The following is a 15,430-nucleotide window of genomic DNA, read 5'->3' on the forward strand; positions in this document are numbered from 1 at the left end:
ATCAAACAAGAACATGACAGACGGATGACCCACACCAAGGATTGGAGATGAAAGGCCAACTGGCCAGCCAACAATCAAACAAGAACATGACTGACCATCCAAGCCAACACCATGGTCTGGAAGCGCTACGTGACAGATTAGGGACGATCCGGTCAGAGTCACAAAATTTACTCAACGACCTAGACCGGTTCATCCACTAACTCGTCCCACTGCGTCAAGGCACAAGGCTTTGCAACCCGTACCTAGAGTTAGCGTTTTCCGTTGGATCGAGGCCTAAAGCTTTTCAACCCGTACCACGACCTAACGTTGTGCTAGACCTGACTCGTCAAATATCAGAGTACTCATGATGCGCATATAAAACAAATTCTTTATTGATTCAAGAAATATCCATACATTGAAATAATTCGAGATTGGTGCCCGACCTTATGCCAAACCAAGTCAACACAACATATATCAAAATACCGTTTAGAAAAGGCATGAAAATCTACTATGGCGGTTCTAACGTCCATCACCAAGCTATCCGATCATCCTTACCTAAGGCTACATGCAAAAAGGACAATGGAGTTGGATGATTAACCTAACGTCACTCAGTGAGCTGGCGGCCTCTATCCGCAACCTATACTATAACCCGTACAACCCAAAATAACAATCAATCTAGCCTTAGCATGCAATCAAAGCTAAGGCTAAGTAATTGATCACAAATCAATAACCTCAATTATTTTCTAATCAGACCGTTACTAAGTTAGACAAGGCCTCCTGCCATGAATCTAACTTCAAGTAACTGGAACCTGCATGAAAAACGAGTCAACAACCAATCTTTAATTTAATCACACCATTCACAATAACAAGACACTAATTAACTATGACTCGAGTCTAACTCTTAACACCATATTTTGGTGTTACCACTCACTCTAGGGTTTCACAACCCTCTACTCTACACGACAATCTAATTGGGCCCAACAAAATCATTCTTCCTCCACACAAGGGACACCGCAATCCCTTCACTATTACACCACACAGGCGTAGGCGCTCGGGAATCACCCGGTCACGGTCCTCAATCAGAATCTCCATGCCCCGGTCCTCTATCGGACTCGCCGGGGGCTGTCACATCCACGTGTGACATTCGACCTTGGTGATCAACCAAGCTAAACCGAGCCCACCACTTTCCGGACCACGTCCGGCTTAGTGGTACCAATTTGAGGAAGCAATGACCTGCCATGGGTAGAACCACCAAGAGGTTCTCAACTCTATCTCACACACTTGTGGGTTACCTAACACTCTACAAATCTCAATTCCTAAGGAGAATACTTGGCTCTAGAATCCATACACGTACTCATGACTGACTCACTAGGATTCTAACACATAACCAAATAACCTAATTTTAGCAACTCAACCAGTTAGTCACTCCCTTACCAAGAGCTGACTAACCTCAATCAACAAGATTAATTAAACGAGCAAGCATTAAACTAGTCTAACAAGCCATCTACTTAATCAAACCGTTATCCAGATAGTTAGCCTCCTGCTATGAAACTATCTTTAAAGATAACGGGAACCTGCACTCAACCATATCAACACGCAATAATAGAAAACATGACGCATCCTAGCCCTAGTCCTAGTCAGGTTATTAACTCAGCTTAGCCCTTGCTAAAACGAGTCCGGTTCCATAATAAAAATAACCCTAAGGACTCTATCACCCAGTAATGTGATCATTCTAATTTATATGCAGACTCGATCTATCCTAAATTCCAAGTGGAATTCAAACAAGCCAACTCACAAAACTACCCTAAATTCCAAGTGGAATTCACACAAGCCAACTCACAGTGTTCTATGCCGATAAGCTGCTGGTTGATCGGAGAGGACTTAGCCAAAACCCATTGGACGACTTGAATTGGACAGAACCTCCCCTGATACTGGTCTGGACTGAACTCAACTCGAGCAGCACCTTCTTTAGCTTCTCGACAATTCTTCGGACTTTCGGTGGAGTATCGAGCTTCAGAACTACGACTGAACTGAACCCATTGAACTAAACTGATCTTGGACATAACCTCCACTTGATCATTAAATAATATAACTTTCTTGGACAGATTGATTTGGGCAGAGCTTCCGCGTAACAATCGCAGAAAATCTTCGATTGGACAGAACTCGGCTTTTCAGTGAAATATCGGTCTTCAGAAAAGACTATACTCTCAAAATGACTTCTTTTACTTTCTCTCTCTCTAGCCACGTTTTGGAGTGATTTTGGTGTGAGAAGGATGAATGAAACTGAAGGGAGGGTGATGGTATTTATAGAAAGCTTCGACCAGTAATATCGCGCCACCCGAGCGACTGTGTGTTAGCTCGCATGCTTCCGGTCGCATGCGCGGCGACACATGCTGCACACATGTCGTGAGGCATGTCTCACACACATGCAAGAGGACACCACTCACGTCCAGATGTCTTGCTGCATGGCTGGAGTGCATGCGTCGCGACACACCGCCCTCTGCGTGTCGATCAGCATGCTTCAGTAGCAGATGCGACGACATCTCGTGCTTCTGTGCGTCAAGCTGCATGTTTCTGCTTCATGCACGGCGACACCTCGAGCTTCTGGTGACACTCAGCTGTTTAGACAGTTGCCACCACGTTCTTATCCTATAGAGCAAGCCACCTCGAGCTCCTCGGTTCATTTATCTGATTTCGGTCCTTCCGGTATATTTTTGACCCGCGATCAATCCTGAATATTTTTTCGCTCCCGTTCTGGTGCTCTAAATATTTTTAATAGACTATAGATGAATTCTTATATCTTCTAAAAATATTTCCCGAGCCTCCGGCTTCCTCGAAGAATTCCATAATACTGAAATTAGGGTTTTCGCCCAACTTCGGTTTCGTGCTTTGATCTCGTCGTGCTTGCTTCCCGTCCTGCTTAATTCACATCCTGATTCCAACTTATTATGTCTCCAGAATAATATTTTACTGATACGAAGATTTTCCAAGAAAACTTCGTGATGAAGAAACGTCGGTCTTCAAAAACGTCGAGCTTCTAAGCCGTAGTGCTTCCAAAAATATGATGCTTCTAAAACGTCCGTCTGATCAATATAACACTTTTTATAACATGTTCCAGCAGCTTATTCGGCTCATGGCTAACTCACGATCAATTCTTCGACCTTCTCGTTCTTCAAAATTTCCCGATCGATCTTTATCTCCCGCGATTCAACCACCAAGTAGATGCTCGACCAATCTTCCATTTTCTTCGATTCATGTCAAGTTTTATATGATTAAAACTTAACATTCTTCATCATACTTTGATTCCCAAAAGCTCAGCTTCAAATTAGGGCTTTGTCGATTTCGACCATTTTACCCCAAAGGGAGGGTTATCACAACTTCCTTATTCCACTTCTGAAGTTTCTCACCCAACCGCTATAAAGCTTCTCTGGTGTCAATATCACGGTCCCATGAAGCTTTTAACATATCTTTAAACTCACTATGCTGTAGCCATGCCACCTCAAATCGGAATGGACGACGACACACATTCCCTTTTACCTCTGGCGTGAGCTGTTGATACAATGGGGCATGGTCCGAGGCCAAGAAAGGCATATGTGAGACTCTTGCCTCCTGCCACTTGAGTCTAGAGTGGGCGCAGCATAGCACTCTGTCCAGTCGCTTAGCAACAAAAGTACTCTTTGTTTTCCCTCTCTTCCAAGTGAACTGGTTTCTGCTAAATCCCATGTCTATGAGCGACATATCATTTATCCAATCAGCAAAAGTTAGTGAATCCTCATACAATCTCCCATTCCCCCCCCCAGTCTTCTCATCCAATCTCACAATTGTATTAAAGTCACCACCAATGAACACCGGACCAATAGCATGACAAATCACCTCCCCCAATGCAGCCCATAAACCACTCCGTCGGCTCGGTGTAGGGGCACCATACACTACAATCAAGTAGATCACCTCTGTTCCACTCCCTACTCTAGCATGAATAAACTGATCCGAAGACTTAACAATCTCAAGCTCTCCTATCTCCGACCTCCATAGCAGCCACAATCCACCACTCTGCCCACAGGTATCCACCCTAAATGAGTTTTCAAAATCCAATCCTTGACAAATTCGTCCCGCAGCTGCTCCACCAGCTTGAGTTTCGAATACAACTAGGATATCAGTACTAAATTTCTTCACCAAATATCGGATCGATCTGCGAAACTAAGGTTTATTTGCCCCCCGACAATTCCAAAGAATGCACTTCATCAATTCTTTATAATCAACAACTAGAATCACCGGGGCAAATCGTTATGCCTCCACATCCTTCGGGATTTCTCCCACTTGACCCACACGGGGTTCTGATACATCAAAGACCAGAGTCTCCGTCGATACAAGCTGCACCTGTAAGCTCCTCTGTTCACCAGCGTGGTCAGGATTCTTCTCATTTCCGTCGATCACTCCATCTACGGCGAACGCCCCACCTGGTCGGCCGACACTGTCTTTTTCAACTCGCAGTATCTTTTCGCTCATCGACAAATCGATCTCGCCTTTAGTTGGGCCATAAACCATTCCACGTATGGGCCCAACATGTTTCAATTTGGGCTTTTGGAAGGTTGGGCTTCTCAAATTATTTGCCTTCCTTTCTTTTGGGCCCAATCGGGCTGAGATCTGGTTCCCTTTATTCTCAGTAGCAATGAACATCATGGCCTTCCCATGCGCTATGCTCGAACCTCCAGTGTTTAAATTCGTAGTATTTTCATTTTCTTTGTTCTCTTTTCCTCTCACAGAAACATCCACTAGCTCCTCTTTCTCCCCCTCTTCCTCTAGTCCTCCAAACCGATTCGACACCCTTGTTTCCTCCAGCACACCATCATTACGTACTCCCCATGTCTTACTTCCCTCCATAACTCTCCCATCCTTACTTTGCATGGAACCTCCTGTCTGTCTTTGTTGCTCAGGCTTTCTCCTCGCCTGTCTCACTTGAGTAAATTCCGTTTCCATTTCTGTGGATTTGGTGCTCTCATGAGTTGTGGTCACTGGATTTGGCATAGTAACAAGAGCTCGCTCCGTAACATTCCATGGACATGCATGAACTAGGTGTCCATACATACCACACGTCGAAGAAATAGAAGAGATTCCTTCATATGAAACAAAATACCTCTCACCATTCACCATCATTGTCCCCTTCAATGGCTTATTAAGGTTTACCTCCACACAGATTATCGCATATCTAGCTCTTTCAAATTTCAAAGTTGTCAAATCTACTTTGATCGGCCGCCCTAACTCTTTGGCTATTCCCATCAGTATCGTCTTATGGTAGAAATTCACTGGAATATGTGATAAACGAACCCAAACCGGTGTCGTAACTCTCTCATCCTTCAACAGGTCGAACTCAGGAGGCCATGCGTGTACCATAAGGTAACTGGCAAACGCCCTCCACGGGCCACCTGATAGTGCAGCCATGTACTCCTCCTCCAACTCAAAGCGTACCATAAAGAAGTGTCTGGGAAGATCCATAACAAACATCGACCCTTTAGGCTTCCATAACTCCTTTAACTTTCGACTCAAACTCAAGATCGAGACGTTTCTCCCCAAAACCTAATGATCATACATCTCTTCCACAAGCCATTCATAGCCGTTAACACCTCCTCTCCTATCGTTATCACTGGTTCTCCATCCTCCCCATTCGAAAATTCCAATCTTAATCTCGACTGCACAAACTTTTCAACCACAACTTCCTCCAGGACAAACATCCCTCCCTCGTTGCACACTGCTACTTTCCTCACCCAAGAGCCAGGAGCATCCGGCGGTCTTCCCTTTTCTCTGATATCCTCCATAGTAGCATATTTTCCTTCCTCCTCCGAAACCCTAAGATGGCCTCCTCAAACCCTAGCCGTCATGTCTCCAGACATGTTTATACACTGGACTCTATACGCTACCACCTCTTTCTGATTGATTTCTTTTACAAGAATTTCCTATATTTCCTCTTGATGTTTCCTATAATATCTCTGCATTTATCCCTAAGCCATTATGATTGATTTTTTTGTTTGTTTGAATATACATTATATTCATGATAATCATGCAATACTTGTTGTACAAGTTCAATATTTGAAATAATGTAATTAGTGCAAGATTGAAGCAAATTGACAAATTTGCATCTCTAGGAAACTTAGTTTACATGCACAATTTATGAATTATAAAAAAGGTATTGAAAAATTATAATATGTATATATATTATTAAAAAATGTTAAATAATTTTAATATGTATATACATTATCAAAAGTTGATTGAACCGCTACTTTATATATACATGCACAATTTGTGGATTAAAAAAAAAACTCTTTTCGGTCACTCAACCCGCGTAGAGCACGGGTTATCACCTAGTTTTATATTATAATGGATCCTATTATTATTCATCACTAAATTAATTTTTTTTTTTCAGAAAACACAAAACTACATAATATAGACTAGAAACGTTTATGAAAACAAATAAATCAAAACAAGGAAAAATAAATGTGCGGTCAGGATTGAAGGATGGATATAGTAGATGAATGCATAAACGGAAATAAATCTTTTTTTTTTTGAAAAAAAAACGGAAATAATCTATGAATAGATTTCCTACAGATACATTTCTATGAAATTCTTCTTGCTTACATGCATTGTTCCCAACGATATAGCTGGGCCTTCAAACTGTCAGCATTAATTAATGGGCCATAAAGCGAACCATATGGGCTATCCTTAATGGGCTTATTTTATTTAACGACGTGGCTTAAAACTAGAAGCTTCGGATGAGAAAGAAATTTCATTTCATTACGCAAGTCATTATTTTTTGTCTGAAAATAAAAGAAAGCCTGAATATATATAACTTCCACCTGGGCGAAGTTTACAGCACCTTGATAAAACCTAGAACAGCTTTCCTCTCGTTCTGTTCCCAGCATCATCCGCCATGGGTAGGGTTTCTCGAGCTTCGTTTATCTCTGTGACTTTTTCTTATTTCGATTCTCGTCTGTATTACTCGATCTGACCTTCTCTCTATTATGCTTGTATCTAAATCGGGTTTGGAGCCGATGGTTTTGTTGCTCGGGTGGTAGAAATTTTCGGCGTGAGAATTAGTAATCGGATTTAGGGTTTTGAATCACTGGATTGACTATTAATGTGCTGTTTAGAACTGAGATTTGTTAATTTATTATGCTATCTGGTGTTTTGCGGATCTATCTAGGTTTGTAGCATTGGGGGGTTAGGGTTATGTTATGGCTTACTGTATATGGAACTTGTTTGACCTGATTGACTTTCTTTTTCCCCTTATACCAATTTGTGATTTTTGGTGATCAAGTAGTTGTTTGTGGGGGTGTTTCTGTACATAATTGATCTAACCTCGAGTCACGAGTAGTCTTTCTTTTATATAAAAGCTGAATGTTTGTTACTTGTTTGGTCTCTGACTGTCGAGTTCACGAGCTTGCAACATATTCCTCATAATAGTGTTATTAGTAGGGTTCTAATTTAATCATTAATATGTCTGTTCTTTTTAACATGTCCTCCATCTTATATCTTTTGTCAACTATATAGATATTGAGGCTGATATCCGCGCATTACAGCTAGATTCCGCAGGTAACTCCTTGGAGATGATAAGCTTAACATTCTTTTTCTTAGTTCGCATGGTGCTAAACGTTGGTGTTTAAATATGTAGAAGAAAACAATGGAGTTGGAGTTGTCATTCCAACAGATCAGAACTCAGATGGAGTTGAGATAGTGGATAAAATGGATGAAGGTTGTGGCATGACACTTTTTGTTTATATTTTCTCTGTCACACTGTTTGAATTGTCTATTTGTGGGTCGGTTTACTCCTATTGTTTCACCGTGTCTGTTACATATGTATGATGTTAGCTTGTGATTGAGGGAGGCGGGTCCAAGGTTTATGCTGTCATGAGATTGAATGCTCTGATTCTAATACTTGATATTTATCCTTTCTCTACAGACCAGAAAGAAGAGGTTCAAGAATCAGCGCCTGCCCCTGATGTGCAACAAGGTTGATAGATCTTTCTTTCTATTTCATTTTCCCTAAAAGGTAGTTAAATTTGTGAGGTATACCTCGTTGGTGATGTTTTTTTTTTTTTTGCTGGACATTGGTGGTTTTAGCTCCCGAGGATCATGATCAGGAAATTCTCCATCCAGTGCATAACCCAGCGAAAGGTTCTTATATACTCGTTTGTTTCTCATCTTTCTGTGATCGTGTTGTCTAGTTGACGACTGAATTATCTCTCTCGTCTATTTAATCAATATAGCTAAAGAGAAGGCAGCCCAGGAGAAGGCTGCCAAAGAGGAAGCTGAAGAAGAGGCAGAGGCAAACAAAAAGAGACACTTGAATGTGGTGTTCATTGGACATGTTGGTATGGTCATCTACTTGATTTTTTCCATCAATTCAATTTTCTTAATTGATAACTCGTCTGTAGTTTCCGGGAGAGTCTTTTCCATTTTAGATTGTAAATGTTTCCTTGTGTAGACACATGGTTTCAAAGACAATTGATTTAATATTCACATGTCAACCGTTTCCATTGTAGATGCTGGGAAGTCTACAATTGGAGGACAAATTCTCTTCCTTAGCGGTCAGGTGGACGACCGACAAATCCAAAAGTATGAAAAGGAAGCAAAAGAAAAAAGTAGAGAAAGCTGGTGAGTATTTGTGATTAATACAAACTAATAAGGAATGCTTAGGCTCTATTTTCTGTTTCCATAAACTTGTTATTGTCCTCCTTGCTAGGTATATGGCTTATATAATGGACACAAATGAAGAAGAGAGGGCCAAGGTACTTCCTGGGGTGATTAGTGTTTCTTTGTTTGCTGTAAATGTGTCCGAGATGACAGAGTTCACGTGTCTGTAGTATTCCCAGCAATGTTTATGGCTAATTCTAAACTTTCCTATGTGGTATGGCTTACTTGCTACATTGACAGGGTAAAACTGTTGAAGTTGGAAGGGCTCATTTTGAAACTGAGACCACTCGGTTTACAATCCTAGATGCTCCGGTAAGGATCAACCTAAAGTAATAGTTTTTTTGTTCGTTCGTCTTTCATGTCAAGTATATTTTCTAATTCTCTTTTCCTTTTTTGAACTTGCAGGGTCATAAGAGTTATGTACCAAATATGATTAGTGGAGCATCTCAGGCCGACATTGGTGTGCTGGTTCGTTAGTACAATGTCAATTTGTTCTGATTCCTTAACTGTAGCTTTTGTCTCTCGTAGGCAACCTATTAATTTCCCTGCCTTCGTTTCTCTCTGATGTAGGTGATCTCCGCTCGTAAAGGTGAATTTGAAACAGGATATGAGAGGGGTGGGCAGACACGTGAACATGTGCAACTCGCAAAAACGTTGGGCGTGTCAAAGCTGGTGGTTGTCGTGAACAAAATGGATGACCCAACTGTGAACTGGTCGAAAGAGAGGTACTTACAAAAGCCTTTCTAATCCTTGGCACTGTTGATTTTCATATCTCTTTGCCTTCATCCTCGCCTCTATGTACTCTTATGCAGGTACGATGAAATAGAACAAAAAATGGTGCCATTCCTTAAATCCTCTGGCTACAACACAAAGAAAGGTATGCATTGAACTATAAACGTTAGAGATTAGCTATGGTCTATTTGCATGTTTAATTTGATTTTTACTCGTTTGTTTTGAAGATGTTATCTTCCTGCCCATATCTGGTCTAATGGGGACTAATATAGACAAGAGTATGGATCGAAACGTTTGTCCTTGGTTCAGTGGCCCTAGCTTTTTTGAAGTCCTCAATGCTATTGAAGTTCCGCCACGGGATCCTAATGGTCCATTCAGGTGAACCCTCAATGCCCTTTTTTCTTATTTTTTTTTTCATTCGGTTTTGTGCTTTTAAAAAATACTAGTTGATGCATTCATGAAATCCTGTTTATTCATGTTGCTTTTTGACCATAGCATTCATATGCATTGTTTTCTGCACCACATGCAACTAGTTCAACTTTGAAATATGTTTTATCCTGCTTAGTAGGAAATGTCTTCTATAGTTTCTTTCTCATTCTTTTAGTTGAAATGAGAATTATTGTCTGTAAGCATATCTTTGTATATTTTTAACTGTTAACCCGTATTGATCTTGCGAATTGTATTATATAGGATGCCCATTATTGATAAATTCAAAGACATGGGAACTGTTGTTATGGGAAAAGTAGAATCTGGCAGCATTCGGGAGGGTGATTCCTTGATTGTTATGCCAAACAAGGTATTTTCCAACCGTCTTCTCTCGTATGACTATATGTGATTGCCGGCCATTGTCTTCCTGATAACTATCATTTACCAATCTAGGAACACGCGAAAGTGGTTGCTATATATTGCGATGAAGACAAAGTTAAGCGTGCTGGACCTGGTGAGAATTTGAGAGTCCGCATAACTGGCATTGAAGACGAGGATATCCTTGCAGGTTTTGTTTTATCTAGCACGGGTGAGTATGATGATTTTTAACGTGATTTCGTTGATATCTCGAATCATAATATTCTCTTTTTGAAGTGGTACTAATTTGTCGTTTTTGTTTTGTTTTCTGATGCAGTAAAGCCTGTACCTGCCGTTACTGAGTTCGTTGCCCAACTACAAATCCTTGAGCTGCTTGACAATGTAAGCACATTTTTTCTTATGGAATGTCAACTTTTGAGCATATGCACTTCTTAATAGTGTTGCTGCGTTCTTACAATACATTCAGAATTTTAATCCCTCGAGTCATCATTATTTTATGTTCCTGTAGGCGATCTTTACAGCTGGTTACAAGGCTATTCTCCACATTCATGCGGTTGTTGAGGAATGTGAGATAATTGAATTGATAAGCCAAATTGATATGAAGACTAGGAAACCCATGAAAAAGAAAATTCTGTTTGTGAAGAATGGTGCTGCTGTTGTCTGTCGTATACAGGTCTGGCTCCTTCTGTTTCCCTTTCTTTTTTTTTTATATTTTATCGTTTGCCGTATGTTTCAGCGAAGTTATAGTTAAAGTTTCTATGCTAGTCTAAGAAAAAGCATGAAATATTACTTCATTTCATTTGAGCTTGCTACATTGTTTTGGTGATGATTGTTTGGTCTTCAAAACTTGTTTGAATGTGTATGTTTTCTACTTGCCTGCTGCTTGACAAGAGTAATAAAATGTTCACAGCCGTTTTCTGTTTGTAAATAAACCGTTGTTGCAAAGCTTACCAGGAACATTGAGAGCATCTGCACGAGATTTCTGTTTAACAGCTTTAGCAAATTTTTATCTAGTCTTTCTAATCCTAATCACTGCTATCCATTGCTTCATCTCTGCAGGTTAGCAATTCAATCTGTGTTGAAAAATTCTCAGATTTTCCGCAACTTGGAAGATTCACTCTGCGAACTGAAGGTAAAGATTTGCTGAGACTATATTAAATGCAATGCAGAATATGATCATTCGTCTTAATTTATGTGTATGGTTTACAAATCTATTTGGGGTCTCACTACAGGGAAAACAATTGCTGTTGGAAAAGTTACTGCGCTCTCAGGTGCTTCCTCAAGCGCTTGATCCCAATTTTGCGAGGAAAAAGGTGACTAGTCTTACGATTTCAATTATTTGAAACCACCAAATTGAAGAAACTTCCAATCTGAGCTGGTTTCTGTTTCTTTAAACTGCAGGAGACGGCTTTCGAGTTGCACCAAGAGGGGGCTTCAGGAAAGTGCTTGTGACGAAGGAATCTGGAGTTCCCTAAACTCAAATCTTAGTACCATCTGTATGGTGAGGTTTGAGAGTTACTGCTACAGAGAGGTGTAACTTGAAGACCGTTTTCTGAAAAAATTTAAAAGGTAGAAAGAGTATTATGATGAACATGAGTGAGAGTTTTTACTTCTTTTGGAGCTAAATATTACAGTTACTACTATTGTTATTACCCTTTTAGCTGATGAGTCTGTCTTTGGGCTTTTTGGAGTTTGCTGTTTAAATAGTTGAGGAAACACCATTTGTTCCTTAATGCTCGTCATAAAAGTACCTGGTTTCTTCCTGCCTTTGCTCCATGCGACTTGACTGATGCAGACTTGGGGTTTGCATTGGTCCATTGATCAATTACGTGCTTCTAAGTTCATTGATACTTACAGTGAAGCAGTGTGCGTTATTTATTTAGTTTTGAAAGTTGTTTCTGTCATTCAAAAGAGGAATGCGAAAAAAAAAGAAAAAAAAAAGAAGAGGAATGCGAATTGAAGAAAGAAGAAATTACGTTATCAAAAGAGAGATGTTCAGCCTTTAAAATCATTTTTCTTCTAGTGGTGTCCCAAATGTATAAATGATCCATTGACATGTAAAAAGATGTGTCACAACAACAGGTACGGAACACTTCAAGCAAAGCCAAAACCAAAAAGAAAAACAGCCCACATGCTTTTCTTTTCGTCATCCGCGTCTGAAGACAATCACGATCGCTGTGCAGTTGTCTTTGCAACGACGTTCTTTCACAGCTTCCTTTACAAGACGACGACTGATTGTGCTCACAGGCAACCCTTCCTGCAAAGTGCCAGCTCTTAGTAATCTCTCATTGCCCTTTAATTGTGTGCACATAGCTCTATATAAACATTAGTTCACATGGCTACCCAAAAAACTTCTGCTCATCAAGCTAAAGAATGTGCAATAAAAAATAAAGCGATTTGACTAGTGTGTGTGGTTACCTTCAAGAGTTTCTGAACATATCCAACGGCATCACTTGGTCCAAACACCTGGAAACGAATGCAATATGTAAATTACATGAGCAAACAATTGAATATAACAGACGAAGGAGATGTTCTTATAGAATCATGAGCTTACTTCCCACAATCCATCGCAACCAAGAATCATGAAGTTTTCTCTCTCAGTTAACTCAAACGCATGAATGTCCGGAGTTGCAATGACACCGAACTAGAATCAATCCCTTTGTTAGAATTTTCAAGTGAAGACTAATGTCTGGACTAGCCAAGGGTACAAGAACATGTCGAAAAGAATTATGGGGTCAAGACTAAGCGGGAAGCCAAATGATCATTTACCTTCTTGAATTGACGATCGCCAAACGCCCTAGAAACCTCAAGACGCCCTTGTATTCGTCCATTTGAGCTCACAACACCACCTGACTGCGAAACTTAATCCAAGTTACTAACAGAGCATGTGGTACTCGATTTACTATAGATATCACTTGTCTTGCTCATCATAGAGAAAAAACCTTTTGAATGCGAGAACGCTCCTGTGGATAAATTGCTTTATGCTCTCTCGTTAAAACAATTGCTTTGAGTGGATTACATGCTTCTGTATGACTCCCTGATTCGTTGGTAGTAGAGGATCGTGCCAACACAGCCTTAGCATCACCAATGTTGGCAATAAAAACCTAAAAAAGCGTAGCAGTTAACGGGTGCTAGTACTGGAGAAAGGCTGAGTAATTTTGTGAAGTCCATGGAGAATTAGAGCCAATATATTGTCATCCCACGGTTTTACCTTTTGATCAACTATCCATACACACACTGCTGTGGCGCCATCTTGCCATCCTCCTGAGCCATACACAAATGTCAGGACTGAGAAGAAAGATTCTATGGAGGAGATATTAGCAAAGCAACCAACAGCCGAGAGAAAAGCTCCGATGCAGAAAAAGCATGTCACGAATTACCTGAAACACTTTCTTGTAGGAGCAACTCATCGGTCTTCCGGAAACCTGGTACCAAAGTTGTGTTAACAGTTCAGAATCAATGGATGGGAATAGCCACAATGAGATGATTAGATAGCTGGAAAAAGACGTATAGACTGAACTTATATACCATCAAGTATGGCTTTCTTAGCAACTTTGAGGTCCATCTGGAGCAGCAATCGAAGATTTGGATCAAGAAAAAGACGAGAAAGAAGTTGATGTGAGACCTACTGAGTTTAAACCAGCGCAGTCTTGCTTTGAAAAAAGAAACGACATAATGAATCTGAACAAAGTAAAACAGACCAACTCACGTGGTAAGCCAGATGAAAGAACATTAAGGTGAAGATGCTTCTTAGCAAACTCTGCAGCTAAACGTCCACCATGCCCATCATATATCGCAAAATGACCACACCTACCATAACAATATTATCAATACAGAAGAACATCGTTTTCATTTGAAAAATCAAGCCTTTCACTGTGCAGCATAACAAGACTTGATGTGTTCTTAATTACCAAACTATATTCATACGAAAGTTACTTCTTTTTTTTTACCTAAGTTTCCCTGGGAAATCCAAAGAAGCGTCCGGCAAAAGCACCGAAACATCTTCCATTGCCTGTCTAGCTCCTTTGTCTTCAGCAACATCAGCTTCAAAGACAAATCCTTTCTTCTCCTCACTTATACAGCTCGAGCTACCTTCTTCCGCCGCTCTATTATCAACGGCGGCTATGACTTCTTCTCCGCCACTGGGAATCTCCTGCATCTCCTCTCCTGCGCCACTGGAGATTCTCAGGTCTTTAGTATTATCACATCCGGTCTCCTCTGACTTCTTGGCCTTCTTCGCCGGCGGAGAGATCATATCCTCGCTGGAAAACGAGTCAGCCGCCTGTTTCTGGTTCGGTTGTTTCTCCATCGCAGCTAAACCAACTTCCTTCGCTCTTTTTTGGTTCCCGACAATTAATCTTAGCCGCCGCGCGAAGGTTCTTTAAGACATAGGGTGAATCTGTGAGACAGGTTTAGAGACAGGTTTAGACATATTTCTAAAATAAAAAAATATGTCCATTCTGTACTATAAGCTGATCGATGTGACATGTTTTTCAAAAAATGACATTACTATTTTTTAGAGAGCGCGTGGACGTGTAGAAGAGAAAGCAAGTAAAAACTATACTATACTATATTATTTACAGTATGGACACAGGTGTAAGGTAGCAGATACAAAGACATTGTTGGGAGTAGGAAACGAAGAGATGACGATTGATGACTGTGGTGGAAGAAGAGAAGATAGTGACAATGCTGAAACAATCAATAGTATTAATGGGAAACAATGGAACGCTTGACATGAATGAAGAAGAGAAAAAAGAAGAAGAAAAAATGAGCTAAGAGAAGAGAAGGTGAGGAGAAGAATGAAAAATAAGAAACAAAGTGAAGAATAAATATTGTACTAGACTATACTTTGACGATAATATAGAATAATATACTATAATATTAACAAGAATTTTCGCAAGAATTTGTGTATATTCTTTGTGTAAATGTATTGTTCGTGAAGAAAATGGTGGATGCTTTATATATTAATTGTTGTCTTTACAAAATTCTAAACTTCAGATTCATTTCAGTGGCATACAACCTTTAATACCATGAATCTGCATTCAACTCTATTTGTTACAACACTATAGAATAAAACATATTAATAAAGAGCATTATTTTTCTTCTTCAATGCAACCCACCATTTAATTTTGGGATGTTATTAGTGGCGACGGTGCTGAAAAATAAGACAATGGAGTTGGTGTAGTGAAAGAGAAGAATCAGAAGGCGAATGAGATACTCTTTGCTGAAG

General features: G+C 40.2%; 3 protein-coding genes across 3 annotated transcripts; 1 reads left to right on the top strand and 2 right to left on the bottom strand.

Moving 5' to 3' along the window:
- Positions 1-3,393: 3,393 nt before the first annotated feature.
- LOC106427104 lies at positions 3,394-5,792 on the bottom strand. Its single transcript, XM_048757187.1, has 3 exons — positions 5,601-5,792; positions 4,270-5,553; positions 3,394-4,029 (listed from the first exon to the last, which is right to left on the bottom strand). The coding sequence occupies exons 1-3, from the start codon at positions 5,790-5,792 to the stop codon at positions 3,394-3,396; spliced, it is 2,112 nt and encodes a 703-aa protein (XP_048613144.1).
- A 948-nt stretch (positions 5,793-6,740) lies between these two features.
- On the top strand, positions 6,741-11,963 carry LOC106427156 (eukaryotic peptide chain release factor GTP-binding subunit ERF3A). Its single transcript, XM_013867889.3, has 20 exons — positions 6,741-6,905; positions 7,522-7,563; positions 7,643-7,723; positions 7,931-7,981; positions 8,092-8,145; positions 8,238-8,342; positions 8,514-8,625; positions 8,714-8,759; positions 8,905-8,976; positions 9,070-9,132; positions 9,235-9,389; positions 9,477-9,541; positions 9,624-9,774; positions 10,087-10,192; positions 10,276-10,411; positions 10,517-10,581; positions 10,709-10,873; positions 11,260-11,332; positions 11,433-11,513; positions 11,602-11,963. Exons 1-19 carry the CDS (start codon positions 6,902-6,904, stop codon positions 11,489-11,491), a joined length of 1,605 nt encoding a protein of 534 aa, XP_013723343.2. The 5' UTR covers positions 6,741-6,901; the 3' UTR covers positions 11,492-11,513; positions 11,602-11,963.
- Positions 11,964-12,156: 193 nt separating this feature from the next.
- Positions 12,157-14,675, bottom strand: LOC106427110 (probable protein phosphatase 2C 8). Its single transcript, XM_013867843.3, has 10 exons — positions 14,151-14,675; positions 13,902-14,010; positions 13,729-13,765; positions 13,581-13,625; positions 13,412-13,464; positions 13,143-13,304; positions 12,970-13,053; positions 12,755-12,844; positions 12,619-12,666; positions 12,157-12,457 (listed from the first exon to the last, which is right to left on the bottom strand). The coding sequence occupies exons 1-10, from the start codon at positions 14,507-14,509 to the stop codon at positions 12,347-12,349; spliced, it is 1,098 nt and encodes a 365-aa protein (XP_013723297.2). The 5' UTR covers positions 14,510-14,675; the 3' UTR covers positions 12,157-12,346.
- Between the last annotated feature and the right edge of the window lie 755 nt (positions 14,676-15,430).

The sequence above is a fragment of the Brassica napus genome, chromosome C5 (assembly GCF_020379485.1).
Source record: "Brassica napus cultivar Da-Ae chromosome C5, Da-Ae, whole genome shotgun sequence".
Classification (NCBI taxonomy): Eukaryota; Viridiplantae; Streptophyta; class Magnoliopsida; order Brassicales; family Brassicaceae; genus Brassica; species Brassica napus.

What these genes read in the sequence shown, in the direction of transcription:
- LOC106427104 (XM_048757187.1), bottom strand. Translation starts at nt 5,792, where the DNA reads ATGGAGGATATCAGAGAAAAGGGAAGACCGCCGGATGCTCCTGGCTCT. An exon ending in TGATAACGATAGGAGAGGAG is followed by an intron (nt 5,554 to 5,600) that starts GTGTTAACGGCT and finishes TATGATCATTAG; the next exon opens with GTTTTGGGGAGAAACGTCTC. An exon ending in AAATCCCGAAGGATGTGGAG is followed by an intron (nt 4,030 to 4,269) that starts GCATAACGATTT and finishes ACCTGTGGGCAG; the next exon opens with AGTGGTGGATTGTGGCTGCT.
- LOC106427110 (XM_013867843.3), bottom strand. Translation starts at nt 14,509, where the DNA reads ATGGAGAAACAACCGAACCAGAAACAGGCGGCTGACTCGTTTTCCAGC. An exon ending in CTGGCTTACCACGTGAGTTG is followed by an intron (nt 13,766 to 13,901) that starts GTCTGTTTTACT and finishes TTGCTGCTCCAG; the next exon opens with ATGGACCTCAAAGTTGCTAA. An exon ending in TAAGAAAGCCATACTTGATG is followed by an intron (nt 13,626 to 13,728) that starts GTATATAAGTTC and finishes CTTTGGTACCAG; the next exon opens with GTTTCCGGAAGACCGATGAG.
- LOC106427156 (XM_013867889.3), top strand. An exon ending in GGTGTTCATTGGACATGTTG is followed by an intron (nt 8,343 to 8,513) that starts GTATGGTCATCT and finishes TTTCCATTGTAG; the next exon opens with ATGCTGGGAAGTCTACAATT. An exon ending in ATGAAGAAGAGAGGGCCAAG is followed by an intron (nt 8,760 to 8,904) that starts GTACTTCCTGGG and finishes CTACATTGACAG; the next exon opens with GGTAAAACTGTTGAAGTTGG.